General features: G+C 44.5%; 1 protein-coding gene across 1 annotated transcript in view; it reads right to left on the bottom strand.

Annotated features, from left to right (window-relative positions):
- NIBAN1 (niban apoptosis regulator 1) overlaps positions 1–14,394 on the bottom strand; it is a 153,279-nt gene extending 138,885 nt beyond the window's left edge. The window contains exon 1 of the mRNA XM_081322307.1: positions 13,871–14,394. Within this exon, the coding sequence (XP_081178433.1) occupies positions 13,871–13,925 (55 nt within the window). The 5' untranslated portion in view covers positions 13,926–14,394. The remainder of the gene's footprint in view (positions 1–13,870) is intronic.
- Positions 14,395–14,601: the final 207 nt, after the last annotated feature.

Below are 14,601 nucleotides of genomic sequence, written 5' to 3'. Positions count from 1 at the left end.
CACAAGCGAGAGGCCTCGCGGTCAACCTCTGCCCTCCTGCCAACACCGACTGCGAGCGTCCCAGGAGATAGGAGGAGAACCACTGAAAAACCGTGCCTCCCACTCCCAATCCCCTGAGACGCCGCAGCAAGATACCATGGTCGATGGTATCGAAAGCCGCTGAGAGGTCTAATAGGACTAGAACAGAGGAGTATCCTCTGTCCCGAGCCCTCCAGAGATCATTCACCAGCGCGACCAATGCCGTCTCCGTGCTGTACCCGGGTCTGAAGCCCGATTGGTACGGGTCTAGATAATCCGCTTCATCCAGGACCAGAGGGAGCTGATGCGCCACCACACTCTCAACAACCTTCGCAAGAAAGCGAAGGTTGGAGACCGGACGAAAGTTATTCAAAACAGACGGGTCCAAGGCAGGCTTCTTGAGGAGAGGTCTCACCACCGCCTCTTTCAAGGCGGCGGGAAAACTACCCTCACTCAGAGAAGCAGATATAACCGCCTGGAACCAGCCTCGTGTCCCCTCCCGGGCTGCATAAACCAGCCAGGAAGGGCACGGGTCCAATAAACATGTGGTGGAGCTCAGCCTCCCCATGATCCTGTCCACTGAGTTAAAGTTGAGATCCAATTTAAAAATCCAGATCTTCCTGCTTTGCTCTGCCTGCTTTTCAAAATACTCACAGTCCCCTCTAAGTAGCAGGTGCAGTTGTCACGTCTTGTTCCACTCCTTTTGGAGCGAAGACATCCTGGGAGCGGAGAAAGCCTGGGCTCCGAGGGAGCTCACCTTTTCATCCCCCAAACTACTTGGGAGGATCGTAGGGGGGCTCTACCTCTATCCAGGCAGGCTCGCCTCTCCCTCTTCTCCCGAAGAAGAAGCTCCAGTGCCGCGGAACAGCTGGTTTTGCTGCCTCCGGGCGTTTTGACGCTTCCCAGGATCGGGCGGCTTCAGAACGCCGCCATTCGGCGCGGCAGCGCTACCGGAAGTCTCAACACAGAAATCAGATTGACTATATGCTCTGCAGCCAAAGATGGAGAAGCTCTATACAGTCAGTAAAAACAAGACCAGGAGCTGACTGTGGCTCAGACCATGAGCTTCTTGTTGCAAAGTTTAGGCTTAAACTAAAGAAAGTAGGGAAAAACACTAGGCCAGTCAGGTATGAATTAAATCATATCCCTGTTGAATATACAGTAGAGGTGACAAATAGATTTAAGGAATTAGATCTGATAGACAGGGTGCCTGAAGAACTATGGACAGAGGTTCGCAACATTGTACAAGAGGTAGCAACTAAAACCATCCCAAAGAAAAAGAAATGCAAAAAAGCAAAATGGCTGTCTGAGGAAGCTTTGCAAATAGCTGAGGAAAGGAGGGAAGTGAAAGGCAAGGGAGAAAAAGAAATATATGCCCAATTGAATGCAGAATTCCACAGAATAGCTAGAAGAGATAAGAATGCCTTCTTAAATGAACAGTGCAAAGAAATAGAAGAAAACAATAGATTAGGGAGGACCAGAGATTTTTTCAAGAAAATTGGAGAGATGAAGGGAACGTTCAATGCAAAAATGGGCATGATAAAGGACCAAAATGGCAGGGACCTAACAGAGGCAGAAGAGATTAAGAAGAGATGGCAAAATTACACAGAACTATACAAGAATGAGCTTAACGTCCCTGATAATCACAATGAGGTGGTCACTGACCTCGAGCCAGACATCCTAGAATGTGAAGTGAAGTGGGCCTTAGAAAAGCTGAGCAACAACAAAGCTAGTGGAGGTGACAGTATTCCAGCTGAGCTATTCAAAATCTTAAAAGACAATGCAGTAAAAGTGCTACACTCAATTTGCCAGCAAATTTGGAAAACTCAACAGTGGCCACAGGATTGGAAAAGATCAGTTTACATTCCAATTCCAAAGAAAGGCAGTGCCAAAGAATGTTCAAACTATCGCACCATTGCACTCATTTCTCATGCTAGTAAAGTTATGCTTAAAATTCTACAAGCTAGACTCCAGCAGTATGTGGATCGAGAACTACCAGAAGTACAGGCAGGATTTCGAAGAGGCAGAGGAACTAGAGATCAAATTGCCAACCTACGCTGGATCATGGAGAAAGCTAGAGAGTTCCAGAAAAACATCTACTTCTGCTTCATTGACTATGCTAAAGCCTTTGATTGTGTGGATCATAACAAACTGTGGCAAGTCCTTAAAGAGATGGGTGTACCAGACCATCTTATTTGTCTCTTGAGAAACCTATATGTGGGCCAAGAAGCAACAGTGAGAACTGGACACGGAACCACTGATTGGTTCAAAATTGGGAAAGGAGTCCGGCAAGGCTGTATACTGTCGCCCTGCCTATTTAGTTTATATGCAGAGCACATCATGAGAAAGGCAGGGCTAGATGAATGAAAAGTTGGAATTAAGATGTCCGGAAGAAATATCAACAACCTAAGATATGCAGATGATACCACTCTAATGGCAGAAATTGAAGAGGAACTAAAGAGCCTCTTGTTGCGGGTGAAGAAGGAGAGTGCAAAAGTTGGGTTGAAACTAAACATGAAGAAAACCAAGATCATGGCATCCGGCCCTCTCAATTCCTGGCAAATAGATGGGGAAGAAATGGAGGTAGTGACAGATTTTATTTTCCTGGGCTCCAAGATCACTGCAGATGGGGACTGTAGTAAAGAAATTAAAAGACGCTTGCTCCTCGGGAGGAAAGCCATGGCAAATCTAGACAGCACACTAAAAAGCAGAGACATCACCCTGTCGACAAAAGTGCGTATAGTCAAGGCTATGGTCTTCCCAGTTGCAATGTATGGCAGTGAAAGTTGGTCCATAAGAAAGGCTGAGCGCCAAAGAATTGAGGCCTTTGAACTATGGTGCTGGAGAAGACTCCTGCGAGTCCCTTGGACTGCAAGGCGATCAAACCGGTCAGTCCTAGAGGAGATCAACCCTGACTGCTCTTTAGAAGGCCAGATCCTGAAGCTAAAACTCAAATACTTTGGCCACCTAATGAGAAGGAAGGACTCACTGGAGAAGAGCCTAATGCTGGGAAAGATTGAGGGCAATAGAAGAAGGGGACGACAGAGAATGAGGTGGCTGGATGGAGTTACTGAAGCAGTAGGCGTGAGCTTAAATGGACTCCAGAAGATGGTAGAGGACAGGAAAGCCTGGAGGAACGTTGTGCATAGGGTTGCGCAACTAACAACAACTACATTCATATATATATATATATATATATATATATATATATATATATATATATATATATATATATATATATATACACATACATACATATACAGTATGTACATTATATGTGCATAAATATAGGTATATATGTATAATGAGGAAAAACTATTCTCACTGTGAATTCACAGTATCTTTTATTAAATGACTTGAGATTCAGCTACATCTGGCAATTAGTAGCTGAAAACATCTATTTTCCTACATAGTAGAAAAAGATCAGTCAGAGTACAAATATTATTGACTATTAATTTAATAATGGCTAGCGAGTGGAAAGACACAATTCAGAAAAGTTAAGCAGTTTTGAGCTGTGAGAAACATGGCTTAATAATTTTATTTGAATTCAATGAATATAAAGAGATTGCTGTGGAATAGAAGTTAATTCAATGTGGCCTAAATGTAGAGTTTTAAATAGCTGTAAAAATCATAGAATAGAATAGAATAGAATAGAATAGAATAGAATAGAATAGAATAGAATAGAATAGAATAGAATAGAATAGAATAGAATAGAATAGAATAGAATAACGTCATAAATGATAGTTACAATCATTAATCATGTTACAAAGAACAATTGATAAATCATAAGAAACTAATAAAAGACAGTAGGAAAGATGAGATGACAAAAGATGAGAAATAAGACAGTGCTGTGGAAATTAAGTGTTCAGCAGAATAATGGCGCAGGAGAAAAAAACCTATCTTTATGTCTAGTTGTCTTGGCATACAATTCTCTATAGCAGCATCCTGATGGGAGAAGTTGAAATAGATTATGTCCAGGATGTGAGGGGTCTGTAGATATTTTCTCAGTCCTCTTTCTGACCCGTGCAGTATACAGGTCCTCAATGGAAGGCAAGCTGTTGAGATTGCTTTTTTCTGCAGTCCTAACTATCCATTGAAGTCTGTACCTGTCCTCTTAGGTTGTGCCAAACCACAGTTATTGAGGGACAGATGACAGACTTAGAAGACTGTCAGATGGACTGGTTACCATATTTAATCTAATAAATGTAATGTGTGCAAGCTTTATCTTTCCCCTGTCCTGACCTCTGTGCCTACACATTTGTAATTTTGGTCATAAAACTTCTGCAAAAAAAGCAAACTGTCAGGTCCCACTTCAATCCCACATCTTAAGAAAGCAGAAGTCTTGCAAACAAATTCTTCCAACAGGAACTTTTATTAAGAGTAGGTGATAGCAGGCATAATAGACAGGATCTGAGATTTCTCGCGCAGAGCGATAGGTTAAGGTATCCCCAAGCAAGTCCCCATAGTCCATCCGGCCAGTGTGGGATGACCAATCTCCAGGTGTTAGGTCCATCGTGGGAAAAGGGGAGATAACATTGGCCCATCTCCGGTTCACACAGCGATAGTCAGGGAGCTCTTCACACCTTCCACTGAGAGTGTAGAAATAAACCAGGCACGGAGGTTACATTCCTTATTCCCTCCCTTGTTCTAGCTAACAGTTTAGGGAAAGAAAGTTCAGAGAGAGAGATAACGCAGGAAAGCAAAATGTTACATTGTAGCAGATAGAGGAAGCAGGGACAATAAACGAAAGCAAAATATTACATTGTAGCGGATAGAGGAAGCAGAGGCAATAAACCCACAGGCACATCTCCCCTTCCCCTTGGGAGTACGGTAGAACCTAGAGAAAGGTGAGATTTGATTTTGGGACAGAAGGGATAGGTAGAAATGAAATAGGAATGGGTTCTGACATCCTGCCCCCTTAAAAATAGGAGAGATCCACCTGTAGAGAAACAAAATAGGTATAGAGGTTAGTTGGGTTTGTTGGGATATTCTGTATGAAACTTTTTAAACAGTTTTGGTGTTCTAATGTGGCGTTTGGAGGGAAGGTATTTCCATGCTACAAGGTATTGGGTTGCCCCATGGTATTTTTTAGAATCTAGGATTTCTTTTATTTTGAAGTGTTGTTCTTCTTCAACCATGATTGGAGGTGGTGGAGGGGGGATTTTTGGCCGTAAGGGCGACTGTTGTTCTTGTTTCAGCAGGCTGCAGTGAAAGATTGGGTGTATTTGTCTGAGGTTCTTTGGTAATTCTAATTCTACTGTTACTGGGTTTATGATTCTTTTAATTGGAAAAGGTCCTATATATTTTGGACCAAGTTTTTTAGAGGGTTGTAGGGATTTTAGGTATTTTGTAGACAAATATACCATTTCTCCTACAGTGAATGTTTTAGGTTTGACTCTTTTTTTATCGTGTTTTGTGTGCCTGTCTAGCTTTATCTAAGACTTTCCTAACCACTGGCCAGGTGTTTTGTAATTGGGATATCCATTTTTTCAGCGATGGGATTGCCGGTTCATTTGAGGTTAGCTCTGGCATAGGGTTGAAACTTTGGCCAGTGGCTACTTGGGAGTGTAGCCTGTGCTTGAGTGAACTGCGTTGTTGTAGGCAACGTCTGTGAAAGGAAGTAGGTCCATCCAATTCGTTTGTTGGAAATTAATAAAGCACCTTAAATATTGCACAAGTACTGAGTTCGAACATTCAGTTGATCCATTAGTCTGAGGATGATGATTAGATGACAGTCCTTGGGTGATTCCTAAGAGGAATAAAAATTCTTTCCAAAACTCTGATGTGAATTGCACTCCTCTATCTGATATGATGGGTTGGGGTGCCCCATGCAGTCTGTAGATGTGCTGCATGAATCATTTCGCTGTGGTGAGGATTTTTTGGCAAGGGATGAAATGCACTTGTTTTGAAAACAGGTCCGTAACCACCCAGATGACAGTATTTCCATTGCTTTCTGGTAACTCCACTATAAAATCCATGGATATTTCTTTCCATGGGGTTGAGGGATTCGCCACTGGTTGTAGCAGTCTGGGTGATTTCCCTTGCAACCTCTTAGCACCTGTGCAAGTTGGGCAGCTGGCCACGTAGCTTTTTATGTCCTTTTTCATGGATGGCCACCAAAATTGTCTTTTCATTAAATGTAGAGTTTTTACAAATCCAAAGTGCCCTGCTGATTTTGTATCATGGCACAGCTGCATGAAAATGACTCTCTGGGTGGTTGGTATATATAACTTCTCCCCCACCCATGGCAGTCCATCTTTGATCGTGCAGACATGTTTATTCTTCTGGAACCATTCATCTATTTCTAAGGTTTTCTGGAATTCGATTCCAGTTTGGCTACCCAGTTGCAGCTTTACCTTAGCTTGGGCCCTGGTGGTTATTGGTGCTGCTAATGGTTCAGGCATAAGTGGTTTAGAACCAGTGGTTCATGTGCTGTTATATTGGGGCATGCAAGACAAGGCATCTGCCAGGAAGATTTTTCCCCCTGGCAAGTGTTTGAGTGTAAAGCGGAATTGGTGAAAGTGCTGGGACCAGCGGGCTTGCTTAGGGATGAGTTTCCTGGGCATTTTTAGTGCTTCCAAATTTTTGAGATCCATCCAGACCTGAAAAGGGATTTTGTTCCCTTCAAGGAACCAACGACCATCTCACAGCATACACTTCTTTTTCCCACACCATCCAGCATTGCTCCATTTCAGAGACTTTTCTGAATGTGTACGCACACTGTTGCAGTGCCCCTTTGTAGTTTTCTTGTAATAATACAGCCCCCACCCCAACATTGCTTGCGTCCACCTGTATTATGAAAGGTTTATCTGGGTCTGGGTACCTCAGTACAGGTTCGGCAGAAAAGAGTCTTTTTTAATCTTTTGAATGCCGCTTGGCATTCCATTGTCCATTTCATGGCTGGCTGGGTTTCACTGAGTTTTCCCCCCTCGTTTTTAACCAGTTCATGATAGGCAGGGCTATCTGGATGAATGAAGGGATGAATTGGTGGTAAAAATTTGCGAAGCCCAGGAAGCTTTGCAATTGCTTCCTTGTGTGGGGTGGTGCCCATTCTAATACTGCCCTGACTTTCTCGGGGTCCATTTCGATGCCCTGTAGGGATATGCGATAACCCAGATAGTCTTTTTCCTGGTGGAATTCACATTTCGATAGTTTGGCATATAGGCGGGCAGCTTGCAGCTTCTTTAAAACTGCTCTGACCAGTTTGACATGCTCCTCTTTGGTCTCGGTAAAGATAAGGATGTCATCCAAATAAACCAGGACCACCTTGAATAGGTGCTCCTTTAGCACCTCGTTGATTAATTGTATAAATACTGTGGAAGCCAATTGCAGTCCAAATGGCAAAACTTTGAATTGGTAGCATCCAATCGGGCAATTGAATGCAGTTTTCCATTCGTCCCCTCCCTTAATCCTAACGTGGTAGTATGCTTCCCTTAGGTCTAGTTTGGTGAAAATTCTCCCTTTCAATAGGTGGGATAACATGTCCTTCATGAGGGGTAGGGGTACAGGTTGGTTTCACTGATTGCATTCAAGGCACAGTAATCCATTCACAAGCACAAAGTGCCGTCCTTCTTTTCTCTGAAAAGGATCGAGGCGGCTACTTTGGGCTTGGCAGGTTTGATAAATCCACTTTCCAAGTTTTTGTCTATGAATTTTTCATCTCCTACTGTTCTTTAGGGCTCATGGAGTACAATCTGGGCTTCAGGAGTTTTGCCGCAGGTTTGATTTCTATTGCACAGTACATGGGTCAGTGAGGAGGGAGCTCATATGCCTGTTCCTCACTGAAAACCTCAGCAAGGTCTCGGTATTCCTCCGGTATTTCGGGTAACCCTTTTTCCTCTCCCATCGATGCTTTCTCCACTCTTGGGGTTGGTAGGGCTCCTTGGGGCGTCGAGTTCGTACGATCCCTTTTCGGGAATCTGAGCTCTGCTGTTCTCCAATCTACCTGTGGGTTCCACTTCTCTAGCCATGCCAGCCCTAGGATCACTGGGCATTCCATGCCTGGGGTTAGTACAAACGTTATGTCTTCCTTGTAGTCCCCCAGACATAGGTGGATTGGTAAAGTGGCTACATATCTGGCACCACCACCCCCTGCTATGGACCCATGTAGCTGGCTGAACGAGAATGGCTGTTTCAGCCTTCTCACCGGGATGCCTAAGTTCCCCACTAGCGTTGGGCTAATGAGGCAGCAGGTGCAGCCAGAGTCTATTAGGGCTTTCACTCTGACAGCTTCAGACATGGAGGGGGCTAATATAGTCACTGTCTTGAGGATGGGCCCAATAGTTCCACTTACCAGGGGTTCGTCCTCCGAGTTGTCATCCAAAGAATCTGCCGCCCCTGCAGTACAGGCCAGAGTTCCCTGCCCACGCTTGGCAGAGGGTGGGGACTCTACAGCCTCTGTTGCCTTCACGGCAGGTTCTTTTGGCTTGGCTGGGTACTTCCCTGATTTTCCGGCTGGGGATAGATCTGGGTTGTGTTGAGGGGCTTTCAAGTGGCATTCTACGGCGTGATGCCCCTCTCTCCCACATTTGAAACAGCCTGTTGACTTCTTGATCATAGCTGGTGGTTTTGCTGGTTCATGTCATGGTTCAGAGGGTGAGCAGCCCCATGGTTTTCCTCGGCGGTGCCTCTTCAGTAGGTCGATCTCTGCTTCTTCTGCCAGGATGTACCATTTGTGTAGTCGGTGTGGGTCCCCTCGGGGTAGGTAAGCATCATACAGGACATAGTTTAGGCCGTCCTTGAAGTGGCTAAGGAGGATGTCTTCCAGCCAGTTCAGTTTGCTGGCAATGGCCTGGAATTCTTGCATATATTCAGCTACCAGGTGTCTGCCTTGCTTCACTGTTTGATCCTCTCATGGGCTTTTTGGTCAGCCAGTGGGTTCTCGAATCGCCTTCTCAGTGAGGACATGAAGTGGTTGAAGTTGTGGAGCTCTGAGGCATTGGAATCATTCAGGTCCACCATCCAATCTGCGCCCCTCCCCCCATCCAGAGCAGATTGCACGATACGGATACAGACTTCATCGCTGGGGATGTCTCGTCTGTATTCTTCCATGTAGCTGAGGACTTGGGTTAGAAAGAACCCCAAGCGGCATGATTCTCCCCCAAATTTCATGTCCAGTGGCGGGAATTTTTGGATGGATTGGTCCCTTCATTGTTGTCAGTGATGTCTCCCATCTTGATCGGCAGCTGTGGGTCAGCGGGGAGTGGGGGCTGTCAAAGCAGTAGCTGCTGTCTTGGCGGTCTCAGTGGACATCCCTGGGATGTCATCCCAGGGCTGGAGCCCAAGGTAATGATGTAGCCACGGGGTTCAGGTTTCTCATCCCCAAGAGAGCCGAGGGTTCTTTTCATCAGGTTAATAGCTTTCTCTAAGATCCAGTTCGAGTGGTCTGTGGGATCTCCTTCCTCTTCACTAAGGTAAAGGGATCTCTCCATTTCTTGCTTCCATTTGGGTTGGTGGCTGCCTTGTCTCAGGGTTACCTTTCTCAACCTCTTCTCCCACTCTTCTTTCTTTCCAATGCCCATTGACCACTGAGGTTTATGGCTGTGTGTCTCCACCACTTCTTCCGAGGAGTAGGACGTCTCAGATCCCAACAGCTGGCAGGGTCCCAGACAGAGGGAGGGCTCCCCCTTCGCGGCGGGTTCTTCCTTCCCTGCCCCGTTGTCTGACATTGTGGATTTTGCAAAGTTCCCTGGTAAAGGTCTTCCTTCCACGTTGACTATTACTGCAGATCCTGTCTAATGTCAGGACCCACTTCAATCCCACATCTTAAGAAAGCAGGACTCTTGGAAACAATTTCTTCCAACAGGAACTTTTATTAAGAGTAGTTGATAGCAGGCATAATAAGACAGGATCTGAGATTTCCCACACAGAGTGATAGGTTAAGCAAGACCCCACCCCATAGTCCATCCGGCCAGTGTGGGACAGCCTATCCCCAGGTGTTAGGCCCATTATGGGAAAAGGGGAAATAACATCGGCCCATCTCCAGTTCACAAAGTGATGGTTGAGTGGCTCTTCACTCCTTCCTCTGAGAGCATAGAAATAAACCAGGCACGGAGGTTACATTCCTTATTCCCTTCCTTGTTCTAGCTGACAGTTTAGGGAGAGAAAGTTCAGAGAGAGAGATAATGCAGGAAAACAAAATTTTACATTGTAGTGGATAGAGGAAGCAGAGGCAATAAATGAAAGCAAAATGTTACATTGTAGCAGATAGAGGAAACAGAGGCAATAAACCCTCCTTGGGAGTATGACAGAACCCAGGGAAAGGTGAGATTTGATTTTGGGTCAGAGGGGATAGATAGAAATGAAATAGGAATGGGTTCTGACACAAACTCAGATCTATAAATATAAATAAATATAAATAAATAAATATAAATATAAATCTATAAATCAGAATCTATATAACATTCTAATGAACTAAGGAGAAATTTTCTGACAATTCCTGATAGCAGAACAACTAGCCTCCAGAAATTAAAAACACTGAAGATTTTTAAGAAGAAATTGGACAACCATTTGTCTGAAACAGTTTAGGATTTATTGCTTGAGCAGGGAGTTGGTGTAGAAGACCTCCAAGGTCCCTTCCAACTCTGTTATTCTTACAGTTTCCCTTCACAGCTTCTCCAAACAGCTGACAGTTACCTCTGAATATGGAACCTTTCTATAATTAGTATGGATAATAACTGATGGTACAAATATTACCAGTATTTATGTCTGATTTTTTTCTAAGTCCAACAAAATTAAATATCACCACATCTTTGGGAAGATAATTGTACATGTTTATTTGGTTGTGTAAAGAAGAAAAAAAGATTCCAGTCTTGAGTCTTCTGCTGCTCAGTTTAATTGGGTGGACTCCAATCATAATTATGGAAGTTTTAAAAACTTATCTAACTTCACACCCTCATTTCATATAATTCCACTTCATCTCCTTTTTTTCCTTCCCTGAATTAAGAAGCCTGAAAAACATATTATTGCTTTGTTTTTTATGGAGGAAAATGATTGTTTTAATTGTTTTTTCCCAATTGCAGGACACTCTTCATCTTCGAACAATCAAAGCAGTTGTACACAATGTTGCAAATAGAAGCAAATATTTAAATTGTGTATTTCAGTTTCTGTTGTTTTTTAATCCCATTCTTCATACTTTTTTGGATGGAATTTTTCTTTTATCAAAAATGTTTTTTAACAAGATTGCTGGTAGTCAGACCTGACAAATGTATAAGTGATTTTAGGATTTTAGTCTTGCAATTTTCATCAATTCTTACTTATCTGCATTAAATAGCTGACTCCCTTTTAAAATCTCACTCCAAATCCTTTGACAGTTTTAAGTGAAGATCACTATCATTCACAAGCCTGACCACACTCCTGTTTATCCACAACAGCTGAATAATTATGAAAAATGAAATAACTTTTTTTTCATTTTGCCTGCTGCCCTATGTGTTTTTCAGTGCAGCCCCTGACTAATCACCCCCAAACCAGATGCAATAGCCATGATATGGACCCCTCTGGGGACTCTTAAGATTTGACTTACCTTCAAACTGGTCAAATTTAAAGGACTATTGTAAATAGGTTTTTCAAATAATGTGTGCACTAAAATTGCAGTACAGGTAGTCCTCAACCTACAACAGATCCTTTAATGACCATTCGAAGTTCCAGCGGCTCTGAAAAAAGTGACTTATGACCATTTTTCACACTTATGACTAGTGCAGCATCCCCATGGTCACATGATCAAAATTCAGATGCTTGGCAACTGACTCACATTTATGACAGTTGCAGTCCTGGGATCATGTGATCACCTTTTGTGATCTTCTGACAAGCAAAGCCAGTTTCACTTAACAATCATGTTACTATCTTAACAATTGCAGTGACTCATGTAACAACTGTAGAAAGAAAGGTCATAAAATAAAGCTCACTTAACTGTCTCACTTGGCAACTGAAACTTTGGGCTAAATTGTGGTCGTAAGTCAGGGACTACCTATAATTCTAAAACATAGGAATAAAAGGTGTGTTATCTTTACCATATGCATCTCCATACATACAAAGATCCCTTTCAGCAACTAGGCAAGGAACCAAAGTAAACTTCTGTCTGTTGTTTGGTAACAGCTATTTCATGAAAGGCCCGGCCAAAGGAAGTCTTCCAGATACAGTCAATAATCTTAGAAAATTAGTTTGGGTATCTCCATCTAGAATTAATTGTGCAATAACAATTTCAAGTGCTTTTATTGAGTTTAGCATGTTCTGTTGGAATGTACTTTGTAGCAGAATTTATTTTGTTGAGCTTATTCCTAACTTCTTTATGGACCTGACATAATTTATGAGAATATCAGTTCTTTAAAATGATCTGAGTTTCAGCAAATCAATCTCTCAGTGGGATTAATTCAGTTCACCTGTATTTAGTAACAAAGGCTCTAATTCTGACACTATTATGTCACAGAATCATTTACAGTAGTATGCACCGTCCTTATCTGAACTCCTGGACTAGAGATATAAAGCTATATCTTATTAGTGCATTGTATAGAGATGATGTATAAAGCACAGTGACCTACAAGTTCAATTGTATAAAGCACAGTGACTATAAGTTCAATTCCCAATAGAACAATATGAACCACAAAAAATCTAATACTAAGTATAATGGCTGCATATACTTGCTCAGTCTCAATAAATCTATGGGATACATAATCTCGAAAAAATGGCATTTCTGCCACTCCTGATTTTCCCCCCTAAACTTATCACTGTACTCAAACTCTTTGACTAATTAGGAGCATATCTGAGGGCTCTGGTGATTTTCCTGCATTCAGAGCCTCTTAAGATCTTTCTTTCCCTCCCGCCCCCCCTTTTTTGTTTCTCTGATGTTTTTATGTTTATCATGTTAAGAACCTATGGGATACCTTTACAGATGATTAACAGAAAGAGCAAATTCATCTAACTCAATAATCAACAAAAGACTCCTGTAGATTTGAAATCCACAGAAAAGTTTCTAAAATATCACTTAAAAAGTCTGGGAACTTTATTATAAAAATGACTTGACAGCCCCTTCGTTTTCTCAGAAAACCGCAAGCTATTTGTTCCTTCATAGGGAGAATACGACAAGCGTGGGCTATATAACCCCCTTATGTAGCACACTTTCCATTCTCCTGTCCTTCCGCTGCTGTTGCAACCCCTAAATATTCTTTCCCTTATGTAGCCCTCTTCCCAGTTAAACAACTGTACATTCTATTCTTCTATCCGAGCAAATCATTAAACTACAACGCGTGGACCATTCATTACTACTAGTAGACAACTCCCCACTGCTTATAAATGCACTGGACTGCGCTACAACGCAGCTCGCATACGTTGGACAGTCGGCGCTCAGCCCTTCAACCGCACCGGCCCATCATGTCCGGGATGACTTGGAACAAACTCCACCAAGTTCAAAGAGAATTTCCCTCGTGCTGGCGCGCCGAGTTACTGCTCAGCCGCCACGTATGCCGTAGTACCGGATTCCAGTTTTCGGGCGCTTCGCAAAAGAAAATGAGGGGCGACAGCCGTTTAGCTGACTGACAGGGGATCTCTGAGATCTCAGGGTGACCATCGGGGCTCCTCGAGAAAACACGCGTTCTTCTCCGAGTGCGGCACCGAAAGCGGTTCGCTGGTTTGCAGGCGACCGATGTCAGCGCCCAGCGGCACAAGGCCCGCTTCCCACACACGGAGCGACAGCTTTACAACACTTTCCCGCCCAACTCCCCTCGCTGGCCAAAACAGGCGCCCCTCGATCGCGCTCGCCCCTTTCCCAACCGCTCGACAAAGTTCCTTCTCCGGGGACATGGGCAGCTGAATCCGCCCTGGCAACGCGCGCCGAGCGAAGGGACGCCGGGCGCCGTACCTCGGATGTATGTGCACTTGCTCTCGTCCAGCAAACCGGAGCTTGATCCGCCCATCCTGCCGGCGATCGGGGCGGCTGAAGGGAGGAACTGACGCGCGGATGGGCGAAGGTATCACCAGCAGCTGGACGCAGGATGGGCTCCAATCCAACCTTTCCTCTCCCCGTCCGCTCCGGCTCTCGCCCTCGGGCGCTACTCCGTCCTGCCTCCCCCTCCGCAGCCCAAGTGCAAAACCTCCTCCAGCCCCGGGAACCGCCCGATGAGGCGCCTCCTTCCCGGCTCCTCCTGGCTGAGGGTCAGGCTCACGAAAGCGCCCCGCTCCGGGAGACGAATCCTCGTTAGGAGCAGACGAAGAGCAGAGGGCAGCTTTTTTCCGGCTTCTCCCTTCTAGCTGCCTCGCCTTTGCTTTTTTTCTGCAAAGTGCGGAACTAAATTCAGGGCCCTCCTGAGAGAAGCCCGAAGGGGCGGGGAGGGGTCGGTGCTGAGTAGAAGCGGCCTGTCTCGACTGCACCTCGAAGGAAGGCTGACCGGTGTGGTGGGGGTGGAACGACTGTCGGGCGATCACCTGAGCTCTCTGCAGGAAGATCAACTCGCTGGTTCAAACCTCCCAGCTAACTTGCCTCAGAAAGACACCCCGCCACCTCTGGTGGCTTTCCTGCCTGAGGCAGCGGCCATTTGGCCTCCTAGGATAGCTCGGTCTCTATCCTATTAAGGAGGGAGATTGTTTGGGGGG

The sequence above is a fragment of the Vipera berus genome, assembly GCF_964194415.1.
Source record: "Vipera berus genome assembly, chromosome: 3".
NCBI classification, from domain to species: domain Eukaryota; kingdom Metazoa; phylum Chordata; class Lepidosauria; order Squamata; family Viperidae; genus Vipera; species Vipera berus.
This window is presented reverse-complemented; position numbering and strand designations above follow the sequence as displayed.